The sequence below is a fragment of the Tenrec ecaudatus genome, unplaced genomic scaffold, assembly GCF_050624435.1.
Source record: "Tenrec ecaudatus isolate mTenEca1 unplaced genomic scaffold, mTenEca1.hap1 Scaffold_3863, whole genome shotgun sequence".
Taxonomy (NCBI): domain Eukaryota; kingdom Metazoa; phylum Chordata; class Mammalia; order Afrosoricida; family Tenrecidae; genus Tenrec; species Tenrec ecaudatus.
The window spans coordinates 86,596-113,642 of record NW_027459223.1 but is presented as its reverse complement, the minus strand read 5'-3'; the positions used below and the strand labels follow the sequence as shown (position 1 = coordinate 113,642).

Sequence of the window (27,047 nt, the reverse complement as noted above, 5' to 3'; positions counted from 1 at the left end):
TATAATATTAATAACTAACACCCATATACGTTGTTTATACGTGTCATGCAGTGGATTCTTACTCATAGCGACTCTGAGAACAACGCAGACTTGTCCCATTGGGTTTCTTAGGCTGCTTGAATGTTAACTGAAAAATCAGCAGTGTGAACTCACCAGCTGCTTAATGCAGCAAAGAGGCATCAATCTACTTCCGTGAAATTCTTAACATTGGAAACCCTGTGCGGCAGCTCTGCCCCAGCCTGCAGAGTTGCTCTGAATTGGTTTGAATTGACAGCCATGGGCAATACTGATGTGAGCAGAGCGCAGGGCTGTGCTCTATGGAGCAGCCAGTAGGTTTGAACTACTGACCTTTTGATCACTAGCTGAACTCTTAACCATGGAGTTATCGGGGTTCCTAACACATGGTGCTTAGTATTTTTAAGATTCTGTTCAAACAATTTGCATTTGTTAATTAATTTAATCTTGGGAGCAGCCATATGAAATATGCACACAAGGAATGTGAGATGAGAGGAGCACTGAGATCGTTGTCCCAGGGATACCTGGACAGTAATTGGCAGACACACTGTTTGAGGCCAGCAGTCTGGTGCAGAGTTTGAACTGTTAGCCAGTATTCCAAAGTCTCCAGTCCCACAACAATTCTATTCCGCATGGAGCCAGGGGTGCATTCAGTAGCTATGTCACTCTACATTTATACTTTATTATGCTTATTAATGTCATATCTTCCTTATTAGTTTATAAACTTATAGTGGAACTAATTTTTATTTACTTTGTAGATGGCTCAGTATGATTTTTATTTCACCCAAATTATAGCTTATTATTGTTCTGAGATATTCTTTCCAAGAATTTTCTATTCTGCAACGATCAGTATTGCATCCATAAAACTTTCAGATCTACAAAACAAATAAAGTTCTTCCAAGTGGTATACGTGTTCTTGCTTTTGTTTAAGGCATATTTTAAAATAAATTACAAGAATACACTGTGTTTTATTGGTGTCAGAAAATTTTGGAATCATATCACTAGGTTCAAATTCTTTTATTTTTTAAATATGTTTTCTACAGGGTGCTGCTTTAATTCGAATGCTGGCTAATTTTATGGGCCATTCAGTGTTTCAAAGGGGTTTGCAAGTAAGTAAATTGCTTTGTTTTCTCTTAAAATTTTTCTTATTTTATGCTATGCAGATGTTTTACAGTTTAAGAAATTACTGATATAAGATTACTAAATGGTATGGAAAAGTTTAAGATGTATAAGGTTAGCATCATCTTTCAATATGAGAAATGAAACTTATAAATACCATGTTCTCAATAGCACCAGAATAAGCTTGAAGTATTGTGTGATTGAGAATATGTTTAATTTTCATTTTAAATTAAAATTGTAAGAGCCCAAATAATTGATATAAAATATTTAGAATACCTACTTCTCTCTTTTTTCTCCACTGATAAGTTTATGTAAGGTAAGAAGTGATAATAACCTTAGGAAAATTATATTGTGAAGAAAAATCTTAATAGTATTTTCAGCTACGTGTATTTTGTGTTTCTGTTGCTCCGCTGTTGATATATATATATATATATATATATAGATAGAGATTGTTATTTATCTGATGATCATTTAAATTTTTCTTTTTAATTAGAAAATACAGTGCTGTACAAATTAAAGGAAAATAAACAATTTTATCAAAATGTATTTGCAGTAGGAAGTATGAGATTTAGTAGGAGTAAATTTCTTAGAAAAAGAGGCTTCTTAATGGCTTTTAAAGTAAATACAAATACAGAAAAATAAAACTTTTACTCCATTGAAATCTGCTAGAGCAAATCATGTTCCTAGCAGCTGTGATTGATGAATTATTTATGATGCATTCTGCTACTTAGAAGTGTCCTTTAAAGTAAATTGATGTTCACCTGAAATACAATTATGCTAAGACAGAGAGAGCTATCAATCTTATCTGTTCTTAGTAAGCTTTCATTTTAAAATTTTAATAAACTACATCTGAGATCAGGTCATATTTTAGTAGTATAATTCTATGTTTACCCCCCACAATTTTTAAAGGTAAAATACAAAGCAAGAGTTAACTATGTTTTGACAAGGCTAGTTATACGTAGCACAACAAAGCAAAACTATAAATTTCCTGAAGAATAATTTCCCTTAGAAAATATTTTCACAGATTTGTTCCAGCAGTGGTTGGAAGTTACTTTACTCAGCTCCTTCCATTAGGGAAACCTTCAGAATAGCTGAATCCATGGAACCTATTTTGTTGGGGAGAAAGGGTCTGTTCTGATCACATAGTTGGATTTCTCCCTCCTCTCGAGGAGCGCCCTCCAAGAATATCAGAGGAATGTCCTTCTCTACCGCCATTTCTTTGTTTTCCCCATTGATGTTGTAGCATGACAGTTCTTGAAAAAATCTAAACTTGTATAAGAGCAATACAAATTGAATTTGATTTCTTGGTAGCTAGTTGATGTGAAATCATTTTCTGAGTACAGTTTTTGTTCTTTTTCTCATCTGTCTGTATAGATTTGCTCAGCAGATTGAATAATCATAGTTATTTTATTTGGAAAGGATTATTATTTTGCAACCTTTTTTGCTTTATTTTGTCATATTTTCCTTAGTATGCAAAATGTGTACATTTTAAATATATCCTTTTATATTGAAGTATATTTAATAGACTTCAGATCAAGTATATCTGAAAAAACTATTCATCTGATTCTCATTACATTAAACTTGGATATAAAACTTGTTTTAATGTGTTACTTATCCTCTGAAACTTGATTTGGCTTTAATTTTCAAGTAAGGGGCTCTATGTTTGTCCACATTGCATTTTATTTGCATTGTGACATCTCATTGGTCAGATAGATCTGTATCCTTCAGTACTTCACTTTCAGCTTTATTTATACTCATCACTCAAACTGATTTAGTGTATCACCAGCAGTTTGGATTAGTGTACAGTAGATCTCTATGTCGGGGTGATAAATTATCATCTCCTGAGCATGAAGATGTATGGGATGCATTTTGAAGATGACCTCCTGAACAGACACTTCATGTCATGATGCTGACGGGTCAGAGTTGATATTAATATGCTTCCTTTCCAAAGGGGCTCAGGGGAGTATTGGTTTGCATGTTGTTGAGACAGCTAAGCCTGGCTGTCAGGGTTTACCTCGGCTGGACAAACGATGAATTCTTTTCATAATAACTATGACTATTTTCTGTTGACAAATAGAATTTTTTCATTTGCAAATAGACACTAGATTATGTTAACAGTTATAGGCAATATAAAATTTAAAATTGTATGTTTTTTCCTTTTTTTATTTTCGTTCCACCTCCCTACTCTTCTGGTCTCACTGGAGCATGCTCAAGCTTGTTCTGCCATCTGTCTGCCTGCCGGTCTATCTGTCTATCTCTTCTATTTATTCTCTGTTGTTTTATTTTTTGTATTTGCAGCTTTATCTTCATGGTCCACACATGAAAAACATTACAATGATATTTTCTGTTAATTTTCTATATACCTAAATTTTTCTTTTCTGGAAGTTTCGTGTAATATTTGACAGTAAAATTTTGAGAGAAGAAACATTGAATCCTTTTGTTGTTGAGTTAATATACCACTTATAAACAACATACATATATTTAAAGTAGGTTGCTTATATTTTTCCAAATGTGCACTCTCTATATTGTTCTTAAGATTGCATTTCCCAAAATAATAGCAAACATATTTCAGAAAGCATGACACAGTGAAATGAATACAGAGCAAAAATGATAGTCTTATTTATTTAAAAAATATTGGTGGGATTTCTGCAAAACACTAAATCTCCCTTATCCTCTGGTTCCAAAGTTTACAATTCAAAAGTTGAACTAGATAATCTCTAAGAGCCTTTCCATGTTTCATCATCTCTGAATCCAAATTTTATTTAATTTGATTTGCTAGTTAGACAACTTGACTTTCATGTGAAACTAGTGTTCATAATTTGATGTGGAGAAATGTGAATAGATGGGCAAAAATATGCCACTGCTCTTCTTGAAGCTTGATTTAGATTCTGAATATTAACTCCATTTGACTTCTAGGGCATATAATACCTTAATTTTAGTCCATCAGACCAGCATTTATTGTTATGCAGAGTTTTGATAGTGACTTATTTCTTTTTGTCAATATTTGACATACATATTTGTTTGATTTTAGTTACCTAAAATCATTTCATGATTTGCTATGGATAATTTACATTTTCATAGTTAAGACTTTATCTGTCTTAAATTATGTTTTCGAAAAACTAAACAGTGCTTGGTGAATTTTACTGGATATTCTATCTCAATGATATTCCTTTTTAACCTGACAGGACACCTTCTTAAGTACCCATCTTTGAAGGTTTGCTTCAGGAAACCATAGCTGGTATATAATGCAGTAGCAAAGCATAGCAATATCATTCTAATATTTCAAGCACAAAGGGATTTAGCATAGAGAATATGGGTTTTATAAAACAGTTGGGAGGGATAAAAGAGTAAAAATGGGGAAGACTTCATAAAATCAAAACATTCAGGAAACACTATAAAATGACACTCATTTGCTTAGTTGCCAGCCGTACACCTGGAAGCCACCAGCAGTACCTTCTTCTGCACTTGACTAAGGGAAGTGTTTCTTTCTTAGTGCCTTCCCGATAGCTTGTGCCTGCTTCTCACCTGACAGACATTTGCCTTGGAGCCAATTAGCAAGGGATTCTGAGAAATGTGGCACCCAGGCCTCCAGCCTGCACAGTGCTCAACAGGGTATAGAAGGTAGCAAGGGGACAGGTGAGCTGACGACAGACAATTGAACAAACGTAATCGATCCATTTTGTTGTTGTTTTACTTTAGTGATTTTATTATTATTTGTACTATATATGTAGCTTTTTGTATTACGATACAGAGCTTTTTTATTTTCTTTTGTTACTTTAGTGATAGCTCCATTATTTTTGTTCCTTCCCTAATCATTGTATTACTTACTGCAGAAACATGTTCCCGTTTCCACCGGGTTTGTAATCTCCAGGCCCCTCTGGGAGGGACTGGACTGGCTTGGTGGTGTCAGGGTGAATCAGTACTGGTATGATATGTCTGAAATTTCCAACTATCTAATTATGACACTTCTAAAATAAGCGCTGACGAAAAAAGACAGGGGAATTGACTATTATAAAAGTTTTCTGTTTTTAATTAACTTAATATTTTAAACTTCTGGTTTACGTGATCGAAACTGTTGGCTCTTCAGTCTACTCCCTTCACCCCCCTCCTACTAGGATATGATAAATATATGGAGAAGAAATTAAGCAGCAGTTTTTCTAAATTACATTTAATTTAAAATCAAATATGCACAGGACAAAAAGCCCATCTGGAAAGTGAGCCAGTATGGCGTCCCAACCTGTATGTCTTCCTCACTGTAAGTGTCTGTCCAGTGAGAATTGTTGTTAAAAAAAATTACTGCAGGCTGTGTTCCCAATGGAGACTTAAATAGAGTTAGTGAAAACGCAGTAAAGAATTAGCAATAACTAGAAAGTCTCCTTGCACGTCGGGAACAAGTTATGCATCATATAATGCTACCTTTGAGGCCTCATTTTTGACTGTGTTATGCATATATCAAACAGCTTCCTAGACCAGTCTGTGAAGAGAAACTCGAAGCATCACTTTGGGAGGTCTGTATTCGTTCTCTACCGATCACAACACCCCAAACTCGTGCCGTAACCTCATTACTACCCTTTCCGCGCGTGGACAAGTTTCCGTGCTCAGTGCTGTTTTCCTTTCTTTCCCCGGGGTAACTGGAACTATAAATGTAATGTAAGTGTGCTCCTCTTTCGCCTCTCTATAAATTCTTGGTGATTGGACATGTCCCTCTGCAATGTCTCTTGCAACTCAAACCTTCAAATCCATTACAGATATTATCAAACAACATCCTTTGGTAATAGTTACATCTCTAATTTGCCAGAGTCTGTGCGGTTTCCATGCACACGCCTTCATCGTTACGCAGAGGAAGCAGTGTATGAGGTTAACGTGGGGGTGGGATGGGGGACGATCAACAAAGCAGGACAAACGAACTGGGATCTACTGCCTTTGTGCCATTCTTTCTTCCTAATTTGAGTCCGTTTAGTTCAGATCCTAGTTCTAGAAGAACTCGCAGGATTACTTTTAAAGTAACCAATTCAGATGCTGATTCTTTGGACTTTTAAAATTACACAAGTCCTTTTAACTTCATTTATATTTGTTTTAATCTCCCTAATTACATTTTCTCTTGTTTTTCGCCCAGTAATAAAATAGTAAAGCTATAATTATAGGATCCTTAGATAACATTGATTGGCCCAGTAGCTATTACAAAAATAATTAGTATGTAATACTATTGCTTTTTCCTTTCAAACAAAACAATAATGTTTTAATGATTTGGGCCTGGTTGTACCATTCTTCATGTTGTTATGAGTCCACATGAGGGAATTAAAATTGTGAAGAAAGATCATTGTTAAGCTTGATATAAACCCAAGCCCTAAAATCTATGTCAGAAAGTGGGTCACCTTCCTGCTGAACCAGAGAGAGTAATTTAATATCATCTAAAATATGGTTGAATAGAGAAAGATTTCTCTTGATTAGTATTTAACTGCTCTTTTCCATAAGGTAACCTACAACACAGTGTTTGGGTCCAATTATCAAGGTGAAAATTGCTTATGCAAATCAATGTAAGGCAATGAGGTGTGGATAAAAAGCAAAAAGGAAATATCATTATTATTGGTTTGTGCTCATAAAATTCTGATGGCCTGAAGTAATGACAGGCACGATGCTACAGGGAGTATTAGCAGCAAAGCATGCTCAGTAACTTGTGTTCCAGGGAGATGCTGCTGTCTGTTAGCATGTGTATGCAGGACTTTTGTTTGAGACCTGCAGGCTTACAGTTGTGAAAGACTGCTCCCTGCATGTGGGTTTTCACGAAAATGAAAACTCAGATAGTAATAGAAGAACAGACACAGTGTGTCAAAGTTAAGGTCCTTTCTGTGGAGATGGTTTGTGTTTCCGTCCAGATGGTGACTCAGTCACACTTAATCTAAAATGAATGGCCATGGACAGTTTCTGCTCAAATGTCTCTCTGTTTCATTTAAAATACGGCACAGTTTTATATATGTGATAGGGAAAAGAGTTACCGCTTGGTAATCATTGTTTGTGATGATACTTATGATAGTCTTACAAAACCGATTCATCACAACTGGTTCTAGCCATTTGGACTTTACCAAATTAGCATTTATTAACAAGTTAAATTACAAAGGCAAGATTAATGAACATGTAAAAGAGAAAAACATTTGATTTTTATTGAAAGATTGCTTGATGTGAAAATAGTTTCATGTGTAACAAATACTTTTAAAACTTAAATAGCCATGGCTATTTATATCTCTAAATAAAAAGGGATTACTTTTTGTCACTGAATTTGTTTATTGGAAGGCTTACACACGGAATCCTTACCATGTGCTTCTGAACTGCAAGCTTTCCTGTGACCTCTGCAGCTATATGGATGGAGCCATGCCTTAAGCATTTCGGTGCTAACTGAAGAGTCCAAAGTTCAAACCTCGTAGTTTCTTCTCAGGAGAAAGAAAGGCCGTCTGCCCCTGTAGGGAGTGCAGCCATGAGACTGACCGGGACAGGGCGTCAGTGCCCACCGACGGTCGCTAGGTATTGGAATCCATACAGTAGCAATGCGTTTCTGTGTAAGGATACAATTATTTGTAATCAACCAAAAAGCCTTTACTATTAAAGATGCACCCTTTTCTCTCCTTTTTTTAATTTGGACATTGCTTAAGTAAGACCAAAAAAGAATTGATGCATCTGAATTATGGTGAGAACATTTTTGAAAGTTCCACAGGCTCCCAAAAGGACTAAGAAGTCTGTTTTGCAAGAAGTACGCCCAAAGTACTCCTTAGAGATGAGGACTTCAAGCGTTCATCCTAGATCCTTACATACTTTTTACAAACAAACTGACATCATGTTTGGTAAAGTAGAGGGCCGGTGGAAAGAGGAAGGTCCTCAAGGAGATGCACTGACTCAGTGGCTGCAACATTGGGTACAAACCAAGGCGAAATGGTGAGCACGGTCCAGGACAGGGCAGTGTTTCATTGTATGTGAATCGGGTCGCTATTGGTTGGCACTGATTTGATGGCACCTAATAGAAACAACACATTCATTTTATTTATACTTTTATGAAGATTTTAGCCTTGTGTTTTATACACTTAAAATTGCAGCCTTTACTCTCCTTTTCAAAACTTTGTACAAATGCATATGCACTACAGATACTGAACATTAACATTTATATTGAAAATATCCTTCTCCCCTGGGATATCAAATATCTAAAATCATATGAAAGATGACATTTTGTAAGTTGGTGACTTAAAAGAAATCTGTAAATACTGCTCCTGGTCACGTGTTTGAAAACTTACAGTAAGATCGAATGTGTTGAAAGACCTCTTTTCGGTCAATGGTAATCGTGCTTTAGCTCTCCTCTACCTTCTAAGTCTGTCTTGAGAAAGACACAACTTCACCTTGGCTGAACAAAGAGAGTGTGGGTCCTGCAAGCTATGGCCTTCAGACATTCTTTTAACTCAGACCTGAAGCCAAGCCTGAGACCACCTTTCAGCTGGTGTGTGAACAATAACACATGGGTGAAACTAACATGCCCCTCAGAAAAATCAAGTATATACACCTGAACAGATAGTATTTATCTAAAAGCAAAATCAAGCAGAATTGTTTCCAGTAAACTAACAGAAAGGGGGCAAACCATGGCTAATGAAAACAGGAAAACCAAGGCAGGAATGTGGGAAGTGCTGACACCTTGTGAGAATTGTAACCCCGGGCCAGGGAACTCCCCATGCATGCATTGCTGGATTAGAAATGAATTTGCTCTGGAAACTTTCATGTAAATCATAATAAATATTTTAAAGACAAAAAATGGTGGCATCACTTGCTTTCCTCAATATGATTCCATTTGTAAGCAATCTCCAATAGCCACCATCTGTTTGTTGGCTCAAGGCCTCCACCTGTGATTTTTAAAAACATTTAAGAACACTAACCATTTAAATATAAAAATTGCCTGTTAATACTTTGTGCTAACAGAACAAAATTATAGTTTTTCTTCCTATACTAAAAGCTATACTTAGTTATTTCTACAGCCCATATTTATGACCCATTAAATATCATTTATTCTATACATTCTTGTTATGTACTTACGGTAAGTAGTGAGTATTTAGTGCATGCTGTATAGAGCAGGTATAGTATACATTTCCATGAATCATAAAATATGATAAAGGATTCAAAGACAAATATATGGTGCTAACTGTGTTAAATGCTACGAGGGAGTGAGAGGAGGTAACTTTATCGGGTACTTAGAAGATCTTTCTTCAGAAAATGGATGATACACAAAGTTCTGAGGGATATAAAAGGGCTGAGGGGAGATCATCAGGAAGAGGAAAGAGCTTGTGCAAAAGGTAAGAAAAATTGAGCATGTCAAAGGAAGCAAGCTAAGGTGCTTGAGAAAAGTTGGAAGGACAAAAGACAAGGTCGGAGAGGTACGGGTAGGAGCCCGTCATGGGGTATCCAAATAGACTTTGCGGAGAAAATTGGATTTTATCCTAAGTATAGTGGGGTGTTCTTAAAGGGTTTTAAACTGGGATGTTCTCTATCTTTCTGCAAATATTGCAGTGGCCTTGAAAGAATCAGCCTACCATTACGGTAACTGGCTAATAAAATTAGAAGGGAATTTAAGTATCTGGTAAAAGAGGATGAAAGGTTGGATATGGCATAATTAGGTATGCAGAGGCAGGGACATATTCAAAATGTATTTTGAAGGTACAATTAGCGGGGACTTGGCGTACATTGGACGAAGAGTGAGGTGTGGGAGCAGAGGGAGAGAACAGAGTCAAGGACGCCTCTGCGGTTTCCTGTCTGAGGGCCTGGGACCAACCGGGAAGGACTGTACCGGTTGGGGGTTCCGAGAAGAGGGAGGGCCACCTCAGATCCAAATGGAGCAGCTACCAAGGCAGGCAGAGTACCAAGTGTGCAGTGTCGCCAGTGCCTGGAGAGAAACACGTTTCAACAACAAGAAAGCGAGCAGCAAGGTTAAATGTAAGATACATGTGGAGTAGGGGAAAAATGGAAACGTATTCTTTTGGAAGACTGCAATTTTATTAGGTTGAGTGGAATGGGTATAAGCGCATACTTTTTAAAAATTGCAAAAGAAGGATATTAGAAAAGTGAAGTAATTTGCTATAAAGGATATAAGGACTCACAGAAAGCTTTTGTTTTATTGACTACTTCAATATGGGAGCCCGTTGTACTAACAAGAAAAGGAATTTGGTAGTGCTCAAGAAGAGAAAACTGGCATCTCGGTCCTTGCGGTGGTGAAGGGACTAATTTTTATAGTAGAAAGATGCTTTCAATAAACTTGAAAATCTGGTAGTGGGGAGATGAGGGAGCTCCTTTCTAATTGTGCTTTTTTTCAGTGTTGTTTGAGCAAGGGTCTGTAGTGGAAAGCTGAGGATGAGAGGTGAAATGTGAGCATGTAGGTCTGAGAATAAAGAGGCACACCTACTAACTACTGATTGCCTCTTTGAGCTGGGTGATTATGAACGTATCATAGACTGAATCTGCTTAATTACAGGATTTTCTCCAGTGACGTTCAGCTGCACGAGTGCGGGTTTAGAGAAGAAAAATACTTGAATTCATCTGGAATTGTTTTTTTGCCAAGCTAGTATAATTGAAGAACAGAACTGAAAAGTTGAGGTGGCTATTTGCCAAGAATTGATTAAGATGAACTATGAAATCTAAGGAAAAAGAAGACAGAAAGTATCTCACACACATTAACAATACGAACACAAATAATAAACTAGTATAGTGTGTATGATTTTAGCACTGAAGAAAAGAAATTGCCTCTGAGAATATAATAAATTTAATGTCCTTATAGAAGTGTCCTTAAGCCCATAAATGTAAAAATGTTCAAGGAAACCTTACCAATCTAGAACATGTGGGGCGGAACCTTCTGGTCTCGATTACATTGCTAGGCAGTCGTAGGTCCTGATGTCATGGAATGTGTAGGTATTGGAGAGAAGTGGAGATAGTGCGTATTTTTAAGTGTTACCTGTACGTCTTTCCAAACCTCTCCTCTTGAGGTCAATGTCTGTACATAGAGGTATGGCGAGAATGAATGTCGTATGCCCATTTTCTGGGCTAGCTGCTAGCAAACCTGGCATCTCAGTAAATGGCTGCATAACTACATGTGCTAGGCCTTACAACTTCAGGAAATCTCTTAAACTCAGAGGGGAATTAGTTTTTTTCAGGTATAAAGTTTCGACTTCAACTTTTTCCTCCGTGCTTTTTGTGTTTAATTTGTTGTTATTTTAATAGTTTTACTGGGGGCTCTTACAACTCTTATCACAATCCACACATGCATCCATTGTGTCAAGCACATTAGTACATAAGTTACCTTCATCATTTTCAAAACATTATCTTTCTACTTGAGCCCTTGGTAACAGCTCATTTTCCTCCCTCCCTCTCCCACGCGCCCTACCTCATGAACCTTTGATAATTTGTCATTTTTTTTCAGGTCTTACACCAATCTCCTTTCACCTGCTTTTCTGTTTGTTGTCTGTCCCCCTGGGAGAGGGTTATATGTTGACCATTGTGATCGGTTCCCCCTTTCTTCCCCACCTTCCCCTTGCCTTCCTGGTATCACTACTCTCATTATTGGTCCTGAGGGGGTTAGCTGTCCTGATTTCCCTGTGTTGCAAGCTCCTATCTGTACCAGTGTACATGCTCTGGTCTAGCCAGATTTGTAAGGTAGAATTGGGGTCATAATAGTGGGGAGTGGGGGTCACGGAGGAAGCATTAAAGAACTAGAGAAAAAGTATGTGCACACTGACTGGCTCATCTCTTCCTCGTGACCCTTCTGTGAGGGGAAGTCCAATTGTCTACAGATGGGCTTTGGGTCTCAACTCTGCCCTTCCCCTCATTGACATTGATGTGATTTTTTTTTATCCAAGCATTTTTCTCCTTTAGGTTAATTCGTATAATTTCCTTTCATTGGCCCTCTGGAACATTTTGACTTCTCTTGGAAGTAAAGTTGAACAGAGAGAGGTTCAACCCAGATAGTATTTTTTTGAGCTTGCTCATAAAGTTTCTAATGTATCCTGATCTTTTTTGCATCATGTATATTTTTCTAAAGATTTATACTGTTTTCTGAGCACATGCTTGTAAGGTATACATTAATATTATCAGATGACTGGTAAGAGCCAAATTCCTTACCCAGTTCTTCTGAGTGTGTTGTCATTGAGTTGAATTTGACTCGTAGTGAGTCTTTGTGAAACTGACAAACAAACAAACACCACACTGCTTAGTCCTGAGATAAACTCACAATTGTTATATTTGTGCCACCATATATATTTATCTTACCAAGGATTTCCTTGCTGTGCACATCCAATATCTCTCAATTAAAATGCATTTTCGTTTCCTGTAGTCTCCTGCACTGGGTGCTGAGCAAGAGTAGGGTGGGGGCGGTGATGGTCATAGACGTGACTTAACGTCAGTGCCCTCTTGTTTCCTAGGAAATAGTGCATTTTGCCAGCCAAGACCAAATATGTCTGTTTGGTAAGCTTGTAGTGGTCTAAGTCCTTTACCAGGGCATTCAGCAAAGGCAGTTCCCAAACTTCAGTTTTACCAATAGATACATTTTATGTCTGAGTAATATTTCACTCTCGCAGTGAAAGTGAGAAGTAGGGCTATTTTAGTACTCCAGAGCACCCCAACAGACTATTACTTTCACACTATTTCACTTACAGGTGTAGGACCCTGTCAGGTTGTTCTGGAACACAGTACACATCCCAAAATAGAAATAACTGCCTTTCTGCTGGTGTGCCTGCATGTTGGAGTGTGATCTATAATTAATACATAAAATACATATAAAAACAAACCTGGTATAAGAATGTTTCGCTGTCTTTAATTAAAAATCAAATGAATAGACAACTAAAAATCTTCATGGACTTACAGTTTATTTTGAGTGAAAATCGTCTGCCATACTGAGTAGCTTATCATGAAAGTATGAGTTTTAAAATACTCATTAAGTAGAATGATGAAATTTTTAAACGTGCAAAATTGCATTTTGCTCCTGGAGAAATATCTGGATCCTCCTATAGCCAATCAAACTACTTAGGGAGATAACTTTTGGCATAAACACACATTAAAAAAAAACCCACAGAATCAGAATGACATATCAACAATAAACTTCTTTTCAGCGATTGTTCTGCATATTTAAATAGCTTTGTTCTTAAATGGCACCTTGCTGTTTTATGGTGGCTGGAAACCTCCAGATCTTGACAAGTGAGTAAGGGTTCCAAGAGATCAAATGTTCTTCTGGGAAGCTTGACAACAGTTGAATGGTAAATAGGGACAATTAATACCTGTGCCTCTGTTTCCTCCTCTGTTCTTCTCTCTGATAATGAACATGTGAACTTTACTGCTTTTATTTTGTTTTATGCTTTGTCACTGCTTTGATGCTCATTTTACATAATCTCATAATCTCTAACTAGTCTTCTCATATTACCTAAAATAGCATCTGGTCTATACTCCAGCTTTGTGGTATTTTACTTTGTCATCTGTCACTGTGTGAGTCTCCTTGCTGCTTTCGTTCAAGGTCAGGGATTGTAGAGACATCCTCTGAATGCTGGCACAGGCCAGCATTCCAATAGATTTTATCCCACTCTCGGTGACATTGCTGTGACCTGGCAGTTTGTAATCTGTGGTGGTGGTGTTCATGGACCCCTTCAGGTTACCACACTCTCACAGTGCACACACTGGCACAGATTGGAGTCCGGAGCTCGTGGTCCTTCCTCTGCTTATGGACCCCGGCTGTGGAAGCTTTTGTAAAGACAAGAAAGTAGCTTATTATAATTATGCACTGTCGTCGCTGTCGCTTTATGTGCACCTCCGTCGAAGAGCTTCTGCACAGGCTGCATCCCTTTCAGTTTCTGTGTGTGTACAGGTTTGTGTGTGTGGACTTTAACCTTCTGGTCTGCCTCTTTTGAAAACTTTCCCCGATACTTATTATGCGGAGCCCTGGTGGTGGAGGGGTTCTGTGTTGGCTGTGACTCACAGAGTTACAGTCTCAGAGACTCACAGGGGCAGGTCCCCCGTGCTACTGGGTTACTGTGAGGAGTCATCCACTCGTTGACAGTGAGTCCATTTTATAACACACACAAAAGCTGGTGGGTTATTAGGGAAATTTAGCCATATCTTTGTTTTGTTTGTTCAGCTTACGGTACCTTTTAGTATTCTATCAGTTAGGGTTTGGAGTTGCAAGCCACAGAAGCAAATTCCAGCTGTATTATCCAGAACAAATTTAGTGCAGGGTTCAAAGGTAGCGCATTGGGTCAAAAGAAAGTCTAAATAGCTGGGCTTTGGAAATAGAGTAGTAACTAAAGGGTTCTGTGAAATACAGAGAGGCAGCCAGAGTCGAGCTACAGAACTCTCAGATCCAGTTGCTGACATGGCCCCCACCCAGCTCCTGTCACCAAGACAGGACATACATTTCAATGATCTTCCTTCCCTTCTTTGCTCTACTCCACGGGCATCCACAGACCTCGAAGGGAGCATGGGGTTGTCTGAGGACAGGGGGCACGCCCATCCTCTCTTACCAGAGAGAGTGGCAAGTGTGCCTGTAGTATTGTGTCCCTCTCCTTGCTCTCTTATAAAAGTCCGTATTGAATTATTGCCCCCATCGAAAAGTGCTGTTTAAATGTCGGAAAGCCAAACACTGACATATTTTGGTATCAATTGTTCAAGGCACATTTTATCGTGATAGAAAGAAATAATGTTTTAAACCTGTTTCAACCTTCCTGCCATACAGTCAGGAAAAAAAATCAATGCCTGAATTTATTTATCATTTCTCAAACTAGTCGTGCAAGTAGATGACATCCTCATAGCAGAGTCACTGCGTGCAACATGGGGCCTGGTCTCACTGTAGAAAGCATTGTTCGTGGTGTGCTCATGAGTGAGTCTTCCCTTTTACTCATGAACTGAATTCTGACTTTGTTCAACGTCTCACCTTCACCTACTCTAGGCAGCCATATCCTGCTAAGGACTGGATTCTGCCTTTTGCAAGATCCAAATGGTACTGCTTAGTGCCTCAGAAGCATGTTTTAGCTAGGTTGGTTAAATTATATACTAAATAATCCTAATATGTATAATTCATGACATCATAAAATTCTGATAAAGGAGAAATTTGAGGTATTGGCTGCAGGATCTGAAGCAAAGGTCTCTTGAGTCTTTAACATCTGATGGAAGGAACAATTCTGTCTCTGCCGACTGTGATATCTGAATCTTGTGCTTGGGCCTCAGCTGCTAAGAGCCCAAACTGGAGGAAAGATTCCACTAAGGGGGCTCAGTGAAGTGCTCCGGAGGGAGGGGCTGCACCTCTACTGTAATCTTCCTTTTCTTAGAGGACGGGACACGTTTTTATCACTTTGAAAGTCATCCTGGGGAAAAAAATAAAGAAAAGTCATCATAGGGTAAATTTTCGTTTTACTTTCAGCTAAACACATCTAAAGTACGTCATGCATCTTTGGTTTTTATTGAATGGTCCCTCTGTAACCTGAGGGATAGACTACTCATGCAGCTAATCTGCTGCCCTAACACACGGAAAGACTCATTAATAAGAAAGTAAGCATTCCATAACTATTTGCATGTAAACCTTGAAAGATAATAGGCCTTTACTTCCTCAGCTCAACATTTTACTTTCCCTCTGGCCTTTCTTAGTCCCACTGGCTTTTATATATGAAACGTTATGAACTGTACTACTTGTTAGCCAAAAGTGGAAAACCAAAAATGGTATTATATTCAATCATTCAAAATCTTTTGATATGGAACTGCATATGTATTAATGTAAATTATATATAACAAATAAACACTGAGAAAAATGAGTTTGAGTATTTGAGCGAATCTGGTGTGAATAGTAAGGAGCACTGTTGGTGTGTGAGCTGCTAATCTCAAGGTCAGTTGTTCAAACCCAACAGCCACAGAAGAAAGATGAGCCTGTGCATGCCTGTCCAGATGTGGTTGGGAAAGCCTATACAGAGTTGCTATGAGTCAGAATGAACTCAGTGGCACTGGGTTTGGTTTTCTTGCTTTTATCAGTGTAATAAATCTTTTACTTCATTGCAAATTAGTAATAGAAAAGCATATTGACTAAGGAACCTCAGAAAACACACGCAGATTGAGCATTTATTGCGTACTATATTGGGAACACAGTTTGGTTAAACAGTGATAAGCCAAAACAACCAGGTCCTTACCTTACACAATAGAGCCCTGGTGGTATATTAGATCACTTATTGAACTGCTAAGTGCAAGGTCAATAGTTCAAAAGTACCAGCTGCTCTATATGATTTCTGCTCCTGTAAAGATTTATAACTTTAGACACCCAAAGGGGGCAATTCTACTTTGTGGTATACATCATAATCAATTGGATACCAGTACCATTTTGTTTTTGACCTTATGGGGAGAGGCGCTAGTCCTGCAGTGGGGAAGTGTTCTGTGCTAACCAAAAGCAAAGTAGTTTTAACCAAACATGGCAGATCTCTGTAAAACAAAAGAAGCAAAATTCTAGGAAATGCTACCGGAAGTGTGACTCCCTCCTACAGGACGACCATGCAGTGGAAACAGCTGGATGCCAATGGTTTGGGTGGGATTTACTTAGGGAGTTTTTAGATTATGTGGGCAGTTAAATTAATGAGCAGGCAATTGAAACACAGAGTAATATGTCTTCTGATAGGGTACAAGGTACTTGGCTCAGAATTAGAAAGGAGGCAGAAGTGGGCAAAGATTCTCAGGGAAAATGCATTAAAATTGAGACTTGACTATTAAAGTGAATTTGCACAGTAAAGGAGAAAGGTAAAGTTTGAGTGGAGAACTAGGAAATAGAGAAAATATTGTATTAGGCATCTTCAAATAAAGTAGCTAATCTGAGACTGGGCAACAAGTGCTAAGAGGCTTGAGGAAGTACAGCGGGGCTAGTCCATGAGGGAGCTCAAGGTGTAGTGTTTTCTGAGCACACCATATTGGCTGGCTAGCACAGTGGTGTGTGGTAGGGTTGAAAGAGAGAAGAAGCAGTGGCAGGCGCTGTGTCCAGGTGAGAAGCTGTAATGTGTAGCGTGGCACCTTAGAGGAAGATTCAGGATATCAGAGCAGTAATGTGACGGGAAGGACAGGAAGGCGTGAAAGATGACTCTTTGGTTCACATTCATCATTGGGGAAAAGCCCTCAAGAAGAGACAGTTTGGGGGAGGAGAGTGAGTTTAGCTTTCTTTGAATATGACCCTTAATTATCTTTGGGGAATCTAGTGGATATTGGGCTGTAGACATATGTATGGGGTTTGGATATGGACCAGGGTCTGTGATTTCAAATTTCCTGATATCTTAAATGATTATATTACCTATCCCAATGTTATGTGAATTAAGTGAAGGAATATAAAGCAATTCAGTGTTAAGAGAGGCAAATGACATTATAGTTTTTTATGTGAAACATTCCTTAATTATTAGTGATGCTACCCTTTGGTTGGTTACGTAATTCAGTTTCCTATTCAGTAGCCTGAGCTTATTAAGAAGATTATTGTAGCTAATATCACCTCAATCACTATTGGTGGTGTAGTAGTTACGTGTGGGACTGTGATCCACATGACTGGCAGTTCAAACCCACCAGCAGGTACATGGGAGGAAGACAGGGCTATCTACTCCCGCAAACAGTTACAGTTCAGAAACCCTCGGAGGGTCACTATGAGTCAGCATTGACTTGATGGCAGAGAGGTTTGGGTTATATAATATTGAACCTTCCTTTCAACTACATTTTAAAGTAGTTCACTTCACTTTTAACTACTATGCATGTTGGCTTTCCCATAGGTAGATATATCAGAATATGCTTTCGGTTAATCCCTTTTTAACTTGTAATCAGTTTATATTGCTAGATAGGTCTCATAAGTATATCCAACTAATCATCTTCATTATTTTCAACTTCTTTCATTTCTGAAATATCTAGTATAGACAGCCCATCACTGTTCTTACAGTGGATGTCAAAGCATTATACTTTATACATTTATATTGTAATGTCATATCTAATGTTGGATTTTCATATATGTGTCTATATTTATTAATAAATTTCTTATCCAATCATTGTCATATTCATTTACTGGTAGGTTAGAATAGAACTTAAAGTCGTTCGATGTAAACATGCCCCAACCATTGGAATTGCTTTGGCTCTGTAATTTTTGGTCCAAGACTTTCACAGCTTCAGTCACAGGGACCTACTCAAATTGCATCTTGTTATTTACATTTTTTTCTCAACGACCTTTTGCCCATCACTGTTCCTCCATTCCCACGAAACCTTCCTGGTCTATACTAAGTGCATTATACAATTCATGGAAATAAAAGAATAAATAGATGATATGGTTTTTAATAGGCATGATCCTCACATTTTCTTTGTAATTCTCCAAAGACTAAGAAGATATTTCCATATGTATATCGTTGTTGTATAAGAGAAAGGCTGGGATAACTAAAGAATATGTGTTTGGGGAGGAAAGACAGTTGAAATCTGAAGAATTCCAATGCCATGAATATTGAAGCTGATGGGATTCCAACAAAAACATACCATTTCTATCCTGAATATCCAGCCTGGCATATGAAGACCCCCTTCTTAATCCTGACTGATTGCCATTTCAGCTTGTTAGAAACAAATTGGAGCCTTATACAGAATTGGGAGAGTAAAAAAGACATTGAGCTAATGATCAAAATCAAGCTAAGATCCAACCGATCTCATGGTAGACTGACTGTAGATATTCTGATCCACCCCAAGGGGAAACCTGTATTCCTGCATCGGTCCTTTCCAGATCCGTCGGTGTCCCTTTGCTGCCTCTCTTTTATTATCCCAATACCTCTGCATAAACAGAACTCAACAATAATAGTTCTCATTTAAATAGATGTTTCACATACATTTATAAGTTTCAATGTCCATTGTTTTTCAGTGTATTCAAGAGATTCCCCCAAGATACACACACAAACAAATTAAAAGCAAAATTTCTAATAATTTTAACACCTAATCAGAAAATGATTTAAATCCTAGTCCCAGGGTTCAAATAGAGAGTGCTTCATATAGCTCTCCTACCCAAAGCTAAACTCCAGGTTCAGATTAGTTCTTTGGAGATCTAAATTCGCAGTAAAGTTGTCCAGAGCATCTTGATGAGAAATCTGTCATTGCTAAGTCAGTGTGGATGTTGCTTCTCCAGGCGTCTGATTAAGTGGGAGGTGCCATCTGAACATGTGAGTTGCCCACAAAAGCTCAATCTGTCACAGGTGCTACAATTTGTATTTCAGAAAATCTGCTTCTACAACTTTAATTATCTCCAAAGCATCCCACTTTACATAAAGTTCTCAATGGAGTCAGCATTTTTCTCCCAGTTTCAGAACTGGCATGTAAATTAAGCATTTGCCTGTTACCTCCAAGTTCTAGGGCTGAAAGGATCTCAAATGAGACACTTTGCTTAACATCATCTATGTTCTTCTCCTTCTCCCACTTCGACATCGGAAAACTAAGTGCCCAGTCGTCATAACTGAGGACGCATTCACCGCGATGCATCCATGCCTCCCAGAGAGGAGGAAGGCTTAAATTAGAAAGAGAGTGTGTAGGTTTAACTAATAGTTGGGAATTCCTAAATTAAAAAAATATTAGACCAGGATAAAATTTCTTTTTAATAATACTTTTTCATCAAGTCAATGAAAAGCAATGTTTATCTCTGTGATAATAGGCACCTTCGCACTAGAAAGCCTGTGACAACAGTCCTCTTTGGGCAAAGTGATACCTCTTACCTGTTTGACTAACAGAAGGCCATTGGGACTCATTTACACTGGCTACGTAGACAAAAATCAGCCAGTCCCACTTGACCAAATCTTTCTTAGTTAGGCCTTCTGATAAGGGTCACACAAAACCACACATTGCTTTCATTTTATACTCTTCCATGGAATCTGAACTCGAAAGACATCCACCGCAGTAAAGATTTGTTATTGTCAGAGTTGTTCTTATCCCATGAAATATTTTTTTAGATTCCAGTCTAAAATCCTGATGGGCAAGGTTTCCCAAAATATTACACTGGGGAGGTAATTTAATTCAAAAAGCCAAGGTTGACATGATAAATGAAGGGATGTTTTTTGACCCCCCCAAATCTATAAATGATTCAACTCTCAAAAATAATTTTTAAAGATTAAAGTTATTTGATACTTAATTAGAAAATATGCTATGCTTAAGTTTTTTTTGAATAGTTTAAAATTTAATTCTTATAAACCTTTATGAGTATTTCTCTTTGTATCAATATAAGCACAGCAAATAGAATTGTTTATTTGATTTGAGAAATGATTATATTAACTGGTAATTGCTTAGCAGTTAAATTGTAATTCAAATCTTATTTTCTTTGTAGGATTATTTAACCATTCATAAGTATGGCAATGCAGCCAGAAATGATCTCTGGAATGCCTTCTCAGAGGTAAAGTATAGGAAGAAAAAGAACCCAAACCATTGGTAACTTTTATTGACGCTGACAGTATGTTTTCATTTTGAGCTTTTATTTCCTTTGTCGCATATTATTTATAAATGTATAGTAATGAGCTATATAAAATGTAATAAAAATACAATGGGATTTAAATGTACTTAATGTTATTGATGCCTTTCATACTTTAAAAAGATAATAATTATGGAATACAATTTTAATATATTTGGGAAGTGAGTCATGCTAAAGTGAGAAATACTGCAAGTTTTTAAGGAAATATGTTTTCTTGTGTGCATGACAAATATTTAAATATACCAACTAGACACACTGGGGATATTTAATGATGCTGCATGTATTTACTTTACCAGTAAAATGTATTTTATTCTCCATTATGTAAAAAAAATTAATGCTAATGAAACTTCCATATATATATGCATGAAGCCTAACTTAAGGTGAGAAAATTAATTTTAGTAACACATTATATTAGCTTCACTGATCTTGAAATGTTTCATATTTAGGTAAATATTAAAGGTAAAAGTGAAAATGATTTAATATAATTATATGTATAATTCATGCTTATAAAGCTCATTTATCCAATTTGGGTTCTAAAGGCTTTGAAGAGGAATGGAAAATATGTAAATATACAAGAAGTCATGGATCAGTGGACGCTCCAGAAGGGCTATCCTGTTATCACCATCTTGGGAAATGCAACAGCCGAAAAGAGGGTAACCATTACCCAGCAACGCTTCATTTATGATATAAGTGCTAAGACCAAAACCTTTGAACATCGAAACAGCAGGTACCACTGACTCTCTTTTAATTTAACATGAATATAGGAACTTTTCTTTTTGCCATTCACCTTTTAATTTTAATATTTTAAGATAATTTTGACAACATAATTCTGAAATATAAGTTAAGACTCTTTTTATTTCTTTATTTCCATATGGTATTTTTGATTCCTTTTACTGCCGATACCTTACATATTTAACCCCTGATTGATGAGCACACTTATGGTATTTCATTGAAGACTATTTTAAATTATTCTAATCATTTTATATGTGAGATATGATATTTTACTTTTTGTTATAATATTTTTTAATCATCTTTAAGAAAGTTAAGGTGTGTTGTGAATTGAATAGGATCAATCTAGAAAACCAAATCAAAAGTATTTAGATAATAAATATTATCCTAGTTAACAAAACTCAAAAACTAAATAAATACCTTAAGGTGATCTTAAGTAGAAGTGGCAATATGAAAATATATTCTCTTTCCCTCAAATGTGGTGTTTAAAACTATAGAAAACACACCTGAATTTTGATTTGCTATAAATTTAACATTGGGGAACCCATTTAGTTACTTAAAATTCAGAATATAAACATTCTATCCAATTTTTCTAGTTTATTTTTACTACTTTGTTTCAGTAAAGACTGAGTCAATGTAAGAAAGTACACTTCAAATCAGGCAGTTTTTAAATTTATATATAGAATGCCCTGGTAAGGGATTGGAGGGGTGAAGGGAGGGCAAGTATAGAGATCAAAAGTAATAAGTAAATAGAAGTGCTCATATTAGTTTACTCATGCTGTGTCCTATCACCTTGGGAAATTAGGATGCTGGGCTTCATCATCCATTATTATGTAGGATTGGTGGGGAATATTTTAAACTTACATGAATGGATAGCATCTTCAAGTTAGCTTGATGTGAATAAAAGTGTTAGGGAGATTCATGAACATTTTCTGGTGGCTGATATTGGAACTCCATTTAAGAAAACATGAAGTCTTCACTGTTGTATTGAGATAAATACTGGTACAGCAGCTATACTATACAATACGATACGATACTATAGTATACGATACGATACTATAGGTGTAGGAAGGAGCTGGGCTCCACAGCAGTTAGAATGGAAAGATTGGCCCTGGGTTCTCACCCAGCCATGCTGCCGGGGACAGACTTGCAGGTCTGCTGCCATACAGATGAAAACCCAATTCTGCGCCATCAGGTTGATGGCGACTCCTAGCCCCCCTAAACACAGGGTTGAACTAGCCTGGGAGTTTCTGAGACTGTGGCTGGGGCTGGGAGTAGGACCCCCTTCTTTCTCCAGCGGAAGAGCTGGAGGCTTCAAACTGCTGACTTTGCAGTTTGTTCTACTCTCGTCAAGATGGGGGCACATGGAAGTTAAAGGCTCAAGTAGAGAGAGGCCTTCACCAGGTATGAGGAGTTGCCTTTTGCAATTAAACTGCCCGAACACGCAGAATAACACTCCTCCCTTCACCCTGTCGGGATCTGCCTGTCACTGCTTCGTCCCCTTCTCTGGGTCCCCACAGCTGTCAAAGGCTGCCCTGATCACCCACCGTCTGGCCCCAGGCGAAACACGCTTCGGCATGGACCACAAAGTACACAAAAACGACTTGACTGTGGCGAAGCCAGATTGGGGCCATGCCTTTGAGAATGAACAGTCTGACACAGGCCTCCCCGATGCAGAAAAACAGAAAGGACACCCAGATGACAGAACAAATATTGAACAAAAATACTCTGCCAGCCCATAACCTGCATCAGAGGTGTCAGCCAGGAGCCTGGCTCTTCACGGGGGAAAGTCTCTCAGCATGAGTAAGCAGTTTTAGCACAGAGCGCTTAGCTTCTGCTGGCATTATAAAACCACCTGGATGGTTCTGAATCTGAGAAATTGGTATATAAAAATGTTGAGGAAAATTAAAATCCCCTTGGTGGCGTAGTGTTAAAGTGCTCAGCCGCCAGCAAAGATGGCATGTCGAAGCTGCCAGCCACTCCCTGGCAGAAAGGGGGAGCAGTGTGCTCCCATTAAGACAGCAGACCGGCACAACCCTAAGGCAGTTGTACCCCGACCTGTTGGAGGACCATGCGTCAGAATCCATTTAATGGCAAACAGAGCAAAAAAAATATATACATGACATTCTATTATTTAAAATAATTTTCCTAGTAGGACAGAATCCATCTCTAGATGAGAATTTACTATTCCCCACTTAGATTATTGCTTAATTTATATTAATGTTCAGTTAAAGCTTGAAAATCAAGTCTGTGTGCTCCTTGTACAAGCCTTCCGAGGTCTCTAGAAGAGACATTGCTGACGTGCTAAAATAAATGTTTCCCACGGCTCTCGACTTTTCAGCTACTGACTTGGATCGTTCATTGGAGGGGCAACTGGGAACTCACAGACAATATTTGAGATTAAAGGGTTTTATTTAAGGAAGTTTACAGGTTACATACAATCAAGGTGAAAAATACATAGGACATGGTTGTCCTGTCAGGAGAAGTCACCAAGTTCTCTTCCAGGTGATAACAAAGACCCAGCAAGCATGGCACTCCTGTGTAAGGTTCAGCCCAAAGCACTTAGCTCCAGCTCTGTGCATCAGCAAACCCAGTTAAGTGGCCAAAGGCCCCCCACTCTACAGGCCAGCTGTAGGTCCCAAAGCACCCAGCTTTACTGATCATGACTTTCGCTTTGCCATGACTGTTCTGTGGGACAATTATCATTACCTCTTACCTGGAACATTTTTAATGTGTAATGTAATTATTTTTCCATATGTAATAAATGTACATCCTAGCTGTTAAGTAGAGGAAGAATGAATCTTTGCTATTTCTAACAATTGCATATATTTAGTAATGTGTTTAAGTGCATAAAATCCTTGGTAGGACTTTGGTACACAGGAAGTTGTGAATTTTCGTAGTTTGTTTTTCCTTCATTTCATTATAAATTTAATACATTTCACTGTTAACTAATACCACCTGAAGCATGGGGCACCTCCTGGGAGTCTTGGGCAACAGGGCATTCTGTGTGTCCGCACACTCACCCTTTCCTTATGGGCCCCGCCTGCAGCAGTCTCCGGAGGGTTTCCCTGTGTGCATCAATGCTTCGTGAATGTTAGTAGCAACTCCTGGGTGTGATTTTTCTCATTCCACTTTTTAAAACGTACCAATTCTTTTCCATGTTAGTACAATCAGAGTTCTTAAGAACTACTGAAGAAAGGGATATATTTTTTGAAAATTTTCTATTGTTACTTAAAATATGATATCCATATGATCAGTTAAACAGAAACAACAAGAACATAATCTAACTACACACATTAATTTTTTCTAATCACTTTTTAAAATATTACATACTACTAGAGTCTTAGACTTATTTAGAGGGTCTTTAGATGTTTTTAGTCATATATATTGTTTGCTTTTTAATTAATATCTGTTTGGCTTCACAATTTAGATCGTCAATTCAATGTGGAAGATATACACCTATAAAGTCTTGTTCATAAAGTTAGTCTATGTCTTACAGAGAAATTGATTTGGTCTTTCATTTTACTTATACTCCACCCAGTTCCTTTCGGTCTAATTACAGAGAGTAATTAATTGAATGTCTCCAATATCTATTGTTTGCAAGTACACACAAAAAATAAACTTGTGTTTTAAATTGAAAATTAGATCCAGCATTTAGATTAGATCCAGGTACTATTGCCTCTTAACTTATTTTTCCAATTAACCAAAATAGATTAATTATCTTTGGTGAGGGATGCTGTTTAAAAAATAATAAAATAATCTGGCTGTGATGTTCCCACGGTGTGTCCATTGTCATATATTTATCACATGTTTTTCATTGCATGCGTCGAGGCCTCTCTTAAGGAACATAAATTGTTTTGTTCACTAACTTCTATCCAAAGAACCAGGTTAGGCAACAATAAATTGGTTCTTTCATGATGGATTATGTGGAGTCAATTACAGTGTAACAGGGTACCTTCACATGGTTGGCACTCAGAAATGTTTCTCTGATTAAGTTCAGCTTATCATTTAAAATTCAGAATGTCAAGGATGGCCTTTTGACTTTTGACTTTGGGGATAGCAGTTGTTATGACATAATGAATTTTCCCCTTTTCCATCTGACATATTACTCTTGATGAATTCCCATGTATTAATTGTGAGTGTGAGAAATGAACTCTGTGACACGTAAAACAATTATGTGTCGAGGGACCGATTCAGCACTGCTCTTCCCAAATCTCCAGAAAGACGCCCATTTTATGATCAGTCACTCGGCGTCTCCCCTGGTTCTCAGTTCTTCAGTCGCTCTCCAGTTATGAAGCTGACACAGTATAGCTTCTTATATCACAAACAAAATATATGACTTTAATACTCATTGCTCGCTTGTTGTGAAGTCTTGCCAATGACACAATGATAAAAGCAAACTAAAACAACAAGACAGGCCCACGTCAGCAAGTCCATTCTGACTCGTCATGACCCTGCATAGGGTTACTGACCCTGTAAACGTGTACAGTTGCTGATTGCCCCACTTTCCTCCCGTGGGACAGTTCTTAGCTTTGAACTTCCAGCTGTTTAGCAATAGCACAATGATTAGTTGAAGGAATCAGGTTATATTTCAAGAAAATAAAATATAATGCTTGAACGCAATGTAAAATCATCTATCATTAACTGGTTAGCCTTTCAGATTAAATAGATACTTTATGTAAACATATAGGCCTTGATTTTTATTACTATAAAAGGCAAACCTTATCAAATGTTTCTCTTTTATAACTCTGACCCACATTTGAACATTAAGTATCGGTGGTGCTTGGCCAATTGTGCCCTGTCGGGTGCATTGTGTTTATATGGATTTTAGGGGGATCTTGTCAGTCTTGTTTTATTCTCTTTGCCTGAATCACCTTATGTGTGCCATATTAACCTTATGGAAATATAATAAAATATCTCTCTGAACAGTTATAAAATAAATAAGGAGAAATTGGTGAAATGTGAATACATAAAATCACTAGTGTTTAATATTAAAACAATAGAAATGAATTATTTTAAGATTCAAATCAATATATACTGTAGTATTTAGCCACTTTTAACTCCTAATGCAAACATTTTGGGTTTTTTTGGCAAAGTATATTATTAGGAGATCTCTTCTACATTGACAGAAAACTTCTGAGTGCACAGTCTTCTTGGTGAGATAGAAACAATGAATTAGAATCTACTTTGATGTCTGAGTGCTTTTTTTATTGTTGTTTTTGGTAGCTTCCCTAAAAAGCATTAATAAAAATCCCTCTGAAGATGCATGTTTTTCAAATGAACACCAATTTGTATTTTTAAAGCTACTCTTCTATTTTGCAGCTACCTGTGGCAGATTCCATTAACCATTGTGGTAGGAAATAGAAGCCATGTGTCTTCAGAAGCAATTATTTGGGTGTCTAACAAATCAGGTAAGATATATATTCTCCCCTGTGGACAATTGGTTTCAGATAATTGTTCAGCAACTTAACCTCTGGTTTCTGGGGTTATAAAAATGTGCATAAAGACAAACTAGAAAGAGAAGATGGAAGAATGATAATCACCTCTACAAGATAAGAAAGCATAAGAGGATCTCTTCGGTATAATTTCTGACTCATCCAATTTCACCCTGCCTATATAATTCTTGTTTATTCGTTCCTTTCATAGTGAAGAGAAAACATTTAAATGCTTTTGTAGATCTCATCGTAGCTGTTTTAAACTGTAT

The 27,047-nt window shown here is 37.5% G+C and overlaps 1 protein-coding gene across 1 annotated transcript in view; it reads left to right on the top strand.

Annotated features, from left to right (window-relative positions):
* Positions 1 to 1,058: 1,058 nt before the first annotated feature.
* LOC142436540 (thyrotropin-releasing hormone-degrading ectoenzyme-like) overlaps positions 1,059 to 27,047 on the top strand; it is a gene marked incomplete at both ends in the record, with an annotated part of 102,055 nt that continues 76,066 nt past the window's right edge. Inside the window, 4 exons of the mRNA XM_075540121.1 lie at positions 1,059 to 1,124; positions 20,474 to 20,539; positions 21,154 to 21,341; positions 26,666 to 26,754. Coding sequence (XP_075396236.1) covers positions 1,059 to 1,124; positions 20,474 to 20,539; positions 21,154 to 21,341; positions 26,666 to 26,754 — 409 coding nt within the window. The remainder of the gene's footprint in view (positions 1,125 to 20,473; positions 20,540 to 21,153; positions 21,342 to 26,665; positions 26,755 to 27,047) is intronic.